The 12,858-nt window shown below is 38.4% G+C and overlaps 1 protein-coding gene across 2 annotated transcripts in view; it reads left to right on the top strand.

Annotated features, from left to right (window-relative positions):
• Positions 1-7,445, top strand: part of LOC124377173 (CD2-associated protein) — a 41,031-nt gene extending 33,586 nt beyond the window's left edge. The window contains exons 13-19 of one of the 2 annotated variants that reach the window (XM_046836544.1): positions 1,675-1,822; positions 1,910-2,019; positions 2,729-2,844; positions 3,031-3,111; positions 3,604-3,773; positions 4,055-4,118; positions 6,099-7,445. In XM_046836544.1, the coding sequence (XP_046692500.1) occupies positions 1,675-1,822; positions 1,910-2,019; positions 2,729-2,844; positions 3,031-3,111; positions 3,604-3,773; positions 4,055-4,118; positions 6,099-6,140 (731 nt within the window). In that variant the 3' untranslated portion in view covers positions 6,141-7,445. Of the gene's footprint in view, positions 1-1,674; positions 1,823-1,909; positions 2,020-2,728; positions 2,845-3,030; positions 3,112-3,603; positions 3,774-4,054; positions 4,119-4,839; positions 5,240-6,098 lie in introns of those variants that run through there. The other variant, XM_046836545.1, reaches the window with a different exon arrangement.
• The last annotated feature ends 5,413 nt before the right edge of the window (positions 7,446-12,858 follow it).

The raw sequence follows: 12,858 nt of genomic DNA, 5'->3' as shown, positions 1-12,858 counted from the left end.
TTTTTATCAGTATTTTATTTAAACAAAAATGATGGCCCTCATTACCCCTTATTACTTATTGATTATTGCTGCAGTAACCGTTTCAACCTGGAAAAGTTTTGTGCCATGCACGTGGTTGATCCTGGTTTTCTTCACCTGAGTCAGAACTTCCCAATAACTTTTTTCATCTATACGCCGCGAGACGTTGTACTGTAATCTGAATCCTCTTGTGAAAATTCGACAATCCACCTTATAACATTTGGTCCTTCTTAGAGATCTGTGAGCATGTTGTGTCTGGGATATGGGAGACGTGTTAGCTCAGTGGTAAAGATGTTTGACATTTGATTGGACGGTTCTTAGTTTAAATCCCAGCACCACCAAGCTGCCACTGTTGGGCCCTTGAGCAAGGCCCTTAACTGCTTAGGTGTATAAATAAAATAATTCTGTGCAAAATGACCTAAATGTAAATGGGACATACACTCAGGCACATTGATATTTTAACACAATTGCATGTGGCATGCACAGAGCGATCATGCCAATCTAAGATGATCCCATTTTAACAAAATGTATGTGTGCAGCTAGATTGACTGAGGAAGATAAACCACCCTGTTACCCCATTGTGGGGTTGCTGGAGCAAAGAACTGTTCCTGAAATGCGTTATAAGCCTGTGAATGGACCTCATGATCTTAGGAGATGCCCCATTTTAGACCCCATTTAAAAGAGAGAAAACCACAGAGAGCCACATTGTCTGGGGATCAGAGTGCACCCAAACAACCCTGACCAACTCTGGGTTATTGGTTAGGAAATTGAGGGTTCATCCCCAGCACCACTGCTGGGGATGAGCAATGCCCTCAACCCTCTCTGCTTCAGGGTTGCTGTCTCTTGGCTGAATTGAGCTCTGATCCCTACCTCCTAACAAGCTGGTATATGCAAAGAAAAGTATTTCTCTGTGCTATGAATTGCAATATGACCCTGTACCATGACAGTAGTCTTGATCCAGTTAAGGGCAGAGAGAAAGGTACACGTTACCTGTACTGAAGGCATTTTTTTAATGCGTAAATAGCCAATAGCTATAAATCTGTTCTCTGTACAAAATTGTTTTAGTGGGAGGTGATATCTCCAGGGGGCGCTGTATCATGGCTGACCCTGCGCTCTGACTCCAGATTCTTACATTGCTAGGATATCTGAAGAAATAACAATTTAACAATAATAAAGTATCCAGAATTGTAAAAAAATTGCCACTTGTTTATTAATAAATTTCCCTCTATGTACACTATATGAACAAAACATTGTGGACAACTGAGCATAAGATTGTGTGATTTTTTTTTTTTTTTTTTTTTTTAACATTGCATTTCATATTTAGTTGCTATTTGCTGTTATAATAATTTCCACTCTTCTAAATGTTTTACTAGATTCTGTGGAGATTTGTACTTTTTTTTTTTATTTAATCACAAGGGCATTAGTGAAGTTGGGTACTGATGTAGGTTCACATTCATCCCAGAGGTGTCCAGTAGGGTTGAGGTCTGAGCTCCATACCACTTAACCATTAAAGCACTTTTTTTTTTAATGGAACTGACTTCGGTGCACTGGTGGAACAGGTTTTATTCTATGTAAAAAAAAATGTTATGCTATTTCTTTATCACCGTATCTGTTGTGTGTGTCAAACTCATATTTACTGGTCTTCTGAACTAAAAGTTGACAAGGCTCTGCCAGACAAACCTGCCAAGCCAGCTCCAATTGTGCCGCCGAAAAAGCCTGTTCCTCCTGGAAAAGGCCTGCTGCGTCCAGTAGCACTGCAGCCGAAGCGACCTGAAAAACCTCTTGCTCCATCACCAGTAGCTAAGTGAGTAAATCTCAACATATCACAGATATAGTCTTTCTATGAGGAAGTAAGATAATTGGTTCCACACTGTTCATTGTTTCTCCACAGGCATAATGGGGAGGTGCCACAAACACGTCCAAAGTCAGACTACGAGCCATCAGTACCCCTCAAAACAAAAACCATGTCTGGGGACTGGACTGAGAAAACCGCCAACGTGGGTGTGTACCTGCTTTTAAAAAGAAATAAGAATTTTTAGGAAGTATAATTCATTTCTTTTGAATTCATCTTTTTAAGGACCCCTCTTTTTTAATCAGTCTCTTGAGTGGCTCAAAATATAAAGCTGTCGTTTAAAGAATCCCGATGATGCCGTAGTCACGCGTGACCTTGTTCTCGATGATTGGTGGTACTCTCTCCCCTGTCAATCACAGTGACATTCAGCCAATCATGAGTGTCTGTAAGCTCCCGTAGTCGGGTTTGATACGCTGCACACTGACTTGAGCAGTAGCTTGTAAAGATGCTCAGAGGAAGCGCATTATATTTTTCACCCCTCTGATTGGAAGCTGATAAGGATAATCCCTTAATGGATGTTCAGTAGGTGTTCTAGAGATCGAGCAGCCTCAATATTTGACACAAACAATATCCCATATGTCTAATATAATATAATATACATGAAAGTCATAACAAGGTGGAACATGTCAAAAGCAACGGTCGGCGTAAAGGCTGTGTCTCAAACCTTTTACTAATGTACTACTGATCTGATATGTAATTTGGGATTCAGTCAAGGACAGGAAATGAAACTACTATTAAAACATTATACAAAGGCATTCATTTATAAGTGCTGCTGCTGTTTATACAAACGAGGTTTGTTTGTTTGTGCTGGACTCGTTTGTGTTCTAGCTCTTTTTGATTCTCTTGCTTACACTTTAGAGCTTATAAGTTTTGATGATGTGTCATCTACCTCGGAAAAGTTGTCTCACCCGACTGCAAACAGACCAAAGATGCCTGGCAGGCGACTTCCAGCCCACTTCAGCGCTGGCCCGTCTGTGAGTGAAACTTTGTCTTTCTATTGTAATGCATGTAAGCCAGAAAGAGAAATGAGGTCAAAGCCCTGTTCCATCATAATTCAGGTCATACTGAAAAACACTGATGTATTCAGTGATTTCTCATCTATTAAAAACGACAGAGAAAAATGAACATTAGTTTGTTTGTATGTCTTTGTTGTTTTGCAGACAAATAAAGAAACCAGCGAGAAAGCTCCAAAAGCAGAAGAAGAAGAAGCTCCGAGACCAAAGTCTTCTGAAGTTTGCAAGGTAAGCTAGAATTTGACTGAAATCCTGAAGTGACTGATATTCCCCACTAGTTGACATTCCATGCACGTCCTGACCTGCTGGCTGCATTATCACCTCAGCCATGTGAAGCCTCCAAAGCGAGTTAATTTCAATGGCAAGAGTTTTACAGAAATACACACACTTAATATCCAACAAGGACTGATTAACAACAAACAACATAATAAAGTAACATAATGCCGAGGTGGACTTAGCAGTTTGATTGGCCAGGTTGAAGCTAGCCAGCGTTAGCACAGTCAAAAAGGTGCATACTGTAGTTTTGTGGGCAAAGCTTCTTTACTAGATGAATAATTGACATGAAAAAACACTTTTCCTGTTGGTTTTGTGTCTTCCATCGTGTCCTGGAATTAATTGCCTTGTCCTATTTTTAAGTTTGGACTGTACTGCTTGGGGACTGGTAGGGACATAAACACACACACTTATCTGATTTTTTGTATTTAACTTGTCTTTGTACAGGCTTCGCTCTCAGCACCATCCCCCACTGTGCACAAGGTGGCGAATGTCTCCACTCCCGAGTCGAAAGTGAAAACAGACGTTGAGGAGGACAAAGGCAACGAAGTGGAAGAGCTCAAGGCTCAGATTAAGGAGCTGCTGCTCTCTGTAGAGTTACTGAAGACCCAGCAGATGTAAGATGAGCCACGATGTCTCTTTATTTCTCTCACTAATTTTGTTCTCTTACTAATTTTCCTTCAGGGCCCTGAAGCGCACCACTGTAGCAGCATTTAACACTCCAGTGTCCCAGTTTCAGTTTCCCAGTCCCCCCCCCCCCAAAAAAAACCCAAAGTCTAGAGTCTTTTTTTTCTTTTCTTACTAAATTTAACTGAAAGCCACAGGCTGCATATTCAGATTTCTGTGTGCTCCTGTTTGGCAGCTTAATGAAGGTATAACGTGTTTTTCATAACTGCAGGAGAGAGCTATCTGACTTCAGAACTGAGCTGGATGAAGAGCGGTTGAAACGGGTGGCTTTGCAGGTACAAAATGAATGATTCAGTTTATTAAAATGCATTTATTATTATTTTATTTATTAAAATGATCACAATATTAAAGATTCAGCAGCAGAAAAATTGTACATTCAATACTTCTAGTTCATTAATATCATTTTTTTTCTCCTTCCAAAATCAGCATGATTACAAATGTGATATTGATTTTGTACAACAAACTAGAAGTTTATGTTAAAAGACTTTTCTTTTAGACATTGCCTGTTTTTGCTCAATTTCACCAACAGAAATTATTCCAAAGCCACAGTTTTGCATCTCTGTGCATTAGTGAGTGAGTGAGTGAGTGAGTCAGTCAGTCAGTCAGTCAGTCAGTCAGTCAGTCAGTGATTGATTGATTGATTGATTGATTGATTGATTGATTGATTGATTGCGATTAAACCGAATCATTTAAACTGGTGATTCATTCAATCTCAGTGACTCACTTATTAACACTGACTTACTGGAGGTTTTAATTTCATCTAAAAAATAAATACATTTAAATGCACTTCACATGTAGCTTCTGTTTCCTCTGCATTGCAAATATCTTCGTTAAATAATTATTGTTATTCATACAATTAAAAAAATATCGAGATATCTCTTTTTGTCAATATCGCCACACCCCTAGATTGCTGATGTGGATTTGAGGGCTGCTTTTTTTTTTTTTTCTTTTCCCCATCTGAAGAATCATTATTAACACACTTTTCTCATTTTTCAGCTGGAGATAGAGAATTAAAAAGCAGGTACAATCAACATAAGGTGGGACTCGTGTGCTGCTGAAACGAAGCCGTGACGACTCGGTGCACGTCCGGGTGCGGCAGATATCATTCCCTCGATCCTTAGAGTCTCCGACCTTTTCCAAAAATTGTAAGATTGACATTTGCACATAATGAGCGTTTTTTTTTTTTTTTTTTTTTTTTAATGGTATAGAACGGTGTAATTAAGACTGATGTATATGTTTTTTGTTAGTCTTTTCCTTTGCTGTCTATTTCTCTTTTTCCTTTTTGTTTTGTCAACAAATTGTGGCCTTATTCTATACTACTGTGCTGGATATATGCAGGCTCCACTTTCACGTGGGCGGATTTGCAATTTAATACTACTGAAGCTGTATAAAGTCATGGACGGATTGATTTGTTTTCGTCTTTTTATGTCATGGGGTGGATCATGTTCTATCACGAATAGCAGCAATAATCTTTCCATGTTAGCTTGTTTGGATTACTCGGAACATATAACCGACTCGGCTGCTGTAGTGCTCGTTGCTTTCTTTTCATCTCTTAGCCTTTTTCTTTTTTATTATTATTTTATTTATTAAAATGATCACAATATTAAAGATTCAGCAGCAGAAAATTGTACATTCAATACTTCTAGTTCATTAATATCATTTTTTTTCTCCTTCCAAAATCAGCATGATTACAAATGTGATATTGATTTTGTACAACAAACTAGAAGTTTATGTTAAAAGACTTTTCTTTTAGACATTGCCTGTTTTTGCTCAATTTCACCAACAGAAATTATTCCAAAGCCACAGTTTTGCATCTCTGTGCATTAGTGAGTGAGTGAGTGAGTGAGTCAGTCAGTCAGTCAGTCAGTCAGTCAGTCAGTCAGTCAGTGATTGATTGATTGATTGATTGATTGATTGATTGATTGATTGATTGCGATTAAACCGAATCATTTAAACTGGTGATTCATTCAATCTCAGTGACTCACTTATTAACACTGACTTACTGGAGGTTTTAATTTCATCTAAAAAATAAATACATTTAAATGCACTTCACATGTAGCTTCTGTTTCCTCTGCATTGCAAATATCTTCGTTAAATAATTATTGTTATTCATACAATTAAAAAAATATCGAGATAACTCTTTTTGTCAATATCGCACACCCCTAGATTGCTGATGTGGATTTGAGGGCTGCTTTTTTTTTTTTTCTTTTCCCCATCTGAAGAATCATTATTAACACACTTTTCTCATTTTTCAGCTGGAGATAGAGAAATTAAAAAAGCAGGTACAATCAACATAAGGTGGGACTCGTGTGCTGCTGAAACGAAGCCGTGACGACTCGGTGCACGTCCGGGTGCGGCAGATATCATTCTCTCGATCCTTAGAGTCTCCGACCTTTTCCAAAAATTGTAAGATTGACATTTGCACATAATGAGCGTTTTTTTTTTTTTTTTTTTTTTTTTTTAATGGTATAGAACGGTGTAATTAAGACTGATGTATATGTTTTTTTTGTTAGTCTTTTTCCTTTGCTGTCTATTTCTCTTTTTCTTTTTTGTTTTGTCAACAAATTGTGGCCTTATTCTATACTACTGTGCTGGATATATGCAGGCTCCACTTTCACGTGGGCGGATTTGCAATTTAATACTACTGAAGCTGTATAAAGTCATGGACGGGATTGATTTGTTTTCGTCTTTTTATGTCATGGGGTGGATCATGTTCTATCACGAATAGCAGCAATAATCTTTCCATGTTAGCTTGTTTGGATTACTCCGGAACATATAACCGACTCGGCTGCTGTAGTGCTCGTTGCTTTCTTTTCATCTCTTAGCCTTTTTTCTTTTTTTATTATTATTTTAGTTTTTTCCTCCAGGGTGACACTATTGTGCCTGTTTTACAAGTGTTAATATGGGAAACTCGTTTAATTCTTAGCTTTGCAGCAAAATATAAATATATATATATTTTTATCAGCCGTCGCAAAGATTGGGAATACACATACGTGAATATACACAGGTAGGGAACGGAAGAAAAAAAAAAACAGAAGACATTTTTCCTGTTTCTAAATCCCCAAACGCTGCGCATGTCCCTGCGTCTGCCTCTCTGTGAGGATGTACGGATGAAAAAAGTTTGGCGAGATTTACATATACGGATATATTTCTGTAATGAATCCTATATTTGTCATGAGATTGAATGTTGTCCTTTGTTCGAGTACACTAGAAGTGTACCCTCTCTTCAGGCTTTTTTTTCCTCCTGGGAGAAAGGGTTGGAAGTATTCCACATCAGGGAGTGTGTGTGTGTGTGTGTGTGTGATTTTAATCCCTATAGCAATAAATAAATCTATACAATGTCTTAAAAAATGTCTTTACAATGTTCAGTTAAATGAAATATATTTTGCTGTAAATTTTTTCCCCCAATTAAAATTCTCTGAAATGTAATCAACATTCCATTTCTATTAAAAACACCCGAGGCAGGATGTTGTGCAGACATGCAGCACAACATCTCCAAGTGAACCTGTTTACATGATTTTTGTACCTGAATTAGCATGAACTGTTTTTTTTTTTTTTGTTCACCCCTCAAGCTAAATAAATGTCTTTATGTATAGAAGTTATTAAATGAGTTTGATCTTGTTTTCCACTCATTCACCAGCCTGTGAGGTTCAGCATTAAAATTCCTTTCTGTTCATCGATAAAACACACCACTGTGTCTTAAAGACAGCAATCACGCTTGAGGTGAAAACTCAGGTTTGACCTTAGAGTCAATATCATCTGCAGCTCCTTTCTTCTTCTCTCCTTGTGGACCACTGGTGCACCATATGGAACACGCTTCTGAACAGCTTGTTACTAATCTCTGAGCTACTGGTGTCCTGGCCTCCAAGCTGGGGATCAACTCTTCTCCTCTCATTCTTTTTTCCCCCCGTGTCTTCCTCAGTTCAGCCTTCCCTCATTGCTACACCACTTCCCACCATGTTTGTAATGTTCTATATTGTTTTTTAAACATAGTATTAAATTGAAGTGATCTGAATGATTCCAGCAACACTGCACTCATGGTCTCCGGCTGTGAAAACGTCTACACACTTAAACGTTAAGCTACCACGTCCACATTTAGCGCTGAGGATTCATAGATTCTCCAGATTCTGACCCACATCATCCCGAAGAAGATGTAAAATGGGAGAGTTTGTTAAGCATATGGAGGAATTTGTGTAGGACAGAAAGATCACGGGTGGTCCGTCTGCCTTGTGCTAGCAGCGGAGGCACTTTCCTTAATCAAGCACTAATGCGTACGGTTGAACAATTAGATAATGGACCACCACTTAGTGTTTTTTTGTTTTTTTTTTTTATAAAAAAAAAAAAAGGGCTAGGGGTGGTGAGGGTCTGTGAAATCTGCTGAGTCAGACTCTGATTGATCGAGGCACTAAATTCCCTGCATAGACTGAAATGTCTTTTATCAAGTTTTCCCATCATGAGGCTGAATCAAATCGTCGACCACATGATAATAACATGGGCTAGAAACAATATAAAAGTCCTGCTGGTTTGCAACTTCTACAGAACTTCTACTTTTACTTTTGGTTTTGAAGGTGAACTAGGGCTGGGAGTACACAGTGGCTTTTCACCAGTCCCAGGAGCCTGTAAGCAGCCCCATGGTGCTTGTCCCTCAAATAGATGACAAATGATATGACTCTTCCTGCTTTTTTTTGGTGGCTGAAAGTTTTGCGACGCCTGACTTTTCCAGCCATATGTGTTTTTTCCCCCCAAAATGTTAGCACCAAACTTGGGGGCAAACAATTGTATAGAATGTTTTAGGATGTGCTTGAATTATAATTTCCCTTCACTTGAACTAGGAGTTCCAGCATGACAATGCCCCTGTGCATAAAGGCAGCTCTGTGAAGATCTGCTTTACATGGCTCTGAGTGGAAGATCTCCTGCGGTAGAGCTCTAAAACCTACTGGACACTTTTGTAATTACTGCTGACTTCACTCCATGCCCCCTCACCTCACCTACATCAGTACCTGACTTTACTAACACCCTTGTGGCTGAATGAATCTCACACAAATCCCCACAAGCAAAAATTTCAAAATCATCTTCTGCATCATCATCTCAGAAGACTGGGGGTTTTTATAACAGCAAATAGGGACTAAATATGTATGTTCAAAAAGTGCATGCCAATCTCAGATGTCCACAAACCTTTGTCCATTTGCACAAATAAACAGTACAATAACATAGAAACATGGACACACAATTTCCTCCTTCATCAACATCCTTTTGAGTCTGTCTGTCTCTGAATCGTCATGTCTCATTCCTAGATAAAGCACAGCAAATGTCACGTTAAAAAAAAACAAACAAATAAAAACAATCTTCCACCTCTATTACCATCCAATGATGCAATCTGAGTGAAATAGCGCATCCCCCGTTTTTTTGTTTTTGTTTTTTTGCCCCCATCTGTCACGACAAAGTCTATCCTCTCATCCTCTGCATCATTTTGGAGCTGTAAGGTTGGACACATTTTTACATGTGAGCTGCTCTCTTGAGTACTGCTGTACTGATTGCTCTTTTTTTTCTGAGTGTAAAATCATGAACCTGTTTCCATGTAAGCATGTCTACAAAAATGCATCCATGGAAAGGATATACTGTTCTGAACGAATATACGTATATCTCTACATCGATGAAGCGAAAGCAAATATTTATATACGCCATTACTGTCCCCTTCGAAAGTTTTTGAACAGCAAGACCAATTTATTGTTCTTGCTCCACACTGAAGGGATTTGTATTTGAGATCAATATAAGGTGAGTCTTTTAGCTGAGCAAAAATTTTGGTTTACAGTTTTAAAGTAAATAATATCTGGTTGCATACCCTTCTGTCTTGCACATACAACATTATGCAGGTGAAATGCTGCTCAGTTGTGTTGCAGAATGGAAGCTCCTGTAATTAGACTGTTCCTACAGCAGCCATGCAAGCCCAAGCCATTAAACTATTAGCTTGTAGACTTTGGATCATGAGCAGATGCTTTCTTTCACCTGCCCATGCTGGCTTTTGAGGTTTCAGTGACAAAAGGAATTAAGTGACAAACTGACACAAGTCCTAAAATAATGTGTAACCCAGTGGCGGGCCGTGCATTTGGTACCTGGGCCCTCAGTGGGGACTTAACCGACTTAATCCACCTCTTAATACCACCACTACAGTGGAACCCCGTTGTACAAGCATAATTCGTTCTTGAAAATTGCTCGTGTGTCCATTTGCTCGTATGTTCGAACTGATTTTCCCCATAGGAATGAATGTAAAAGTGATTTAATCCGTTCCGAGATCTCATTCGATCGCTTATTTCTGCACTTATAAAGTATTTGTAGCCTATTTTTAAAAACAAATACACAGCAAATTACCGTAATATAAACATAATTTAACACTTACTCGTGTGGTAGTGGTTGATTGCGAGTGTGAGACGCACAAAACGCTCGTAACCTTCTTGGTTTCCATGGTAATTCTATTTACTTTCGTTTTTAGTTTTATATTTTTCACATTAACTTCAGGTAAAGCAATCCCCTGCCTATCTGCTCTTGGACCCGCCCTCCATTCACAAACCGCCGCTCGGCCACGCCCCCGCTGCCACAGTTACGTTTTTGCTGCACTGAACAATGAGAGCGACTGAGTGATACGTCATCAACTAAGCGACTGATGCGACCCTCCGCCAAAAACGGGAACCGGCAGCATGAGTTTGCTCGTGCCTTCGAAATTTGCTCGTGAAACGGTAAAATGTTGCGAGCGAAGTTGCTCGTATCTCCGTTTGCTCGTACTATAGGTTGCTCGTACAACGGGGTTCCACTGTATCACGTCGCAATTATAAAAACCATTAATACTATACAAAACCGCGTAAATATAACAACGCATGGCATTACAGAGAGAGAGGCATTTCACATTTGGAGGGTGAATACTATTTTACTAAAGCAAGAAACCCAGTTAAGACTCCAAACTTCTACACTACAACCTCAACTGTGCCACCTCCAGAGCAGTTCAGAATCAATATTTGCCTAATAACATCACAAAAACATAAACATTTAAATAAAATACAACCTACTCACCGGAGATGCAGACTCATAATATGCACCGCTCCTCAGAGGCTGTAAGCCAGTGGGACCGCTCGTATTCACTGGTCTGGAAGTGGTGAACAAACCCTTTCCCAAGCTAAAAACCTCTCCTCACGATGTCTAGCTTCTCTTGAAAATTGATTTTTATGTATGTACCCGACCAAATCAATTTCTCCTCTTCTGTAGGCATAAAAAAGTCTAACTCAGATGTATTAATGTGTGCAGAGCTAAACATGTGTTTGCCAGTTAAACTTGGCTGTAACAGTTTCCCTCTGACCAACCAATCAGAGGATGGAAAAATGCTGACGCTATTCTGTGAATTTGAAATCTGATTGGTTAAAGAAACGGAGCTAATTATTAAGGAGACTGTGGTAAAAAGGCCAGCAGTACTGACTTTAAAGGCCCTGGGCAGATTAGATTGACATGGCAGCACATAGAGGCTGAAATCTGATTGGACAAAAAAAAAATCTAACATCCACATACAGGTACTGGAAGCAGTGCAGCCAAGAGAAACACTACAAAATGAAGAGAACTGTTGGGAATAAATAAATACAATTTCATGGAACAAATATTAGACTTTAGGTTGTAAATGTAGGTCAGTGCTTCTGATAGTGTTTAGGCCAGCAGAGAAGGCACTCGTGTAACCTGCTGTGGCTGAATCAAATCCCTTCATAGATACATACACAGATTTAGAAATTTAATAAGAGATCATTAGTAACTGTGCTTTAAAAATATCTCTGTTGAGGGGACTATTTCAAATAATGACCTCTTTAGCTCTCAATCAAAGACTATCTCAGTATTCAAATACCATCTCATACCATTCTGTGGGATTCTTCTTTTTCCGATTTCCAACTCTATGAAGTGACCTGCATTCAGCATTTAGAAGAAAGTATCACCAAGGGACAAAGAAAGAGGAGGAGGCTATCCTTACCTGTAGAGAACAATAAAGCTGAGCCAGAAGCTCCGGAGGGAGTCCGTGAAATTTAACATGCACACCAGTGATGTGCCGCAATAAATATTTGCAATTTATTGTGTGTGTGTGTGTGTGTGTGTGTGTGTGTGTGTGTGTGTGTGTGTGTGTGTGTGTGTGTGAGGTGAAAAGAAATGATTGAGAATGCAGTTGACATTCCATAATTTATTACTGACCTATTCAGCTTTTATTTTTGACTTTTATTGCATTTTTAATATTAAGTTTTAAATAGAAAAAATCTTTCACTTTTCATTTCTTAAAAAAACTATAAAATCCTATACAATTTTATATATATATATATATATATATATATATATATATATATATATATATATATATATATATATACTTTTCATTAGTACAACACAGAAAACAAGTTACTAACAAGATGATATCGATTAAAAAAATAAAAGCATACTGTTGCAACATTTTCAAAATGTAAAAATGATAAATAAAATGCACGCTAAATAAATACATGCATACGTACATTACATGCGAAGACAATCATTCTTGGGAAGTATATGATTTTTTATGCATTTCTTGTCTTTATATAGCCTACTTCATTGGCATGCCCTCTTCCTACATAAAAATTACATAGTGATGCCATTATTGGTTACACGTCGACATCTCCATTTGCTTGGACGGCCGCTCGTATGAACAAGGTAGACATTTACAGGTACATGGTTCAAGGCCTGACCTTCGGAGGAACCTTCTGTTCAATAAGCCACCACTGCATTTAGTGTTGCATTTAATCATATATCCTTATATGATATATGAGTGAGTACACCCCACACATTTCAACAACCATTTTAGTAGATCTTTTTAAAGGACAATTCTTTAGAAATTAAACGTGGATATATTTCAGAGTAATCAATAAACAGCTTGTATAGCAGTACAGATTTACTATCCTCTGAAAATAAATCCACATACAGCCAATATTGTCTAAATAACCTGCAACAAAATTGTGTACCCCC

Source organism: Silurus meridionalis, chromosome 23 (assembly GCF_014805685.1).
Source record: "Silurus meridionalis isolate SWU-2019-XX chromosome 23, ASM1480568v1, whole genome shotgun sequence".
NCBI classification, from domain to species: domain Eukaryota; kingdom Metazoa; phylum Chordata; class Actinopteri; order Siluriformes; family Siluridae; genus Silurus; species Silurus meridionalis.
Note: the sequence above shows the minus strand (reverse complement) of the source record. Positions and strands in the feature narration are given on the sequence as shown.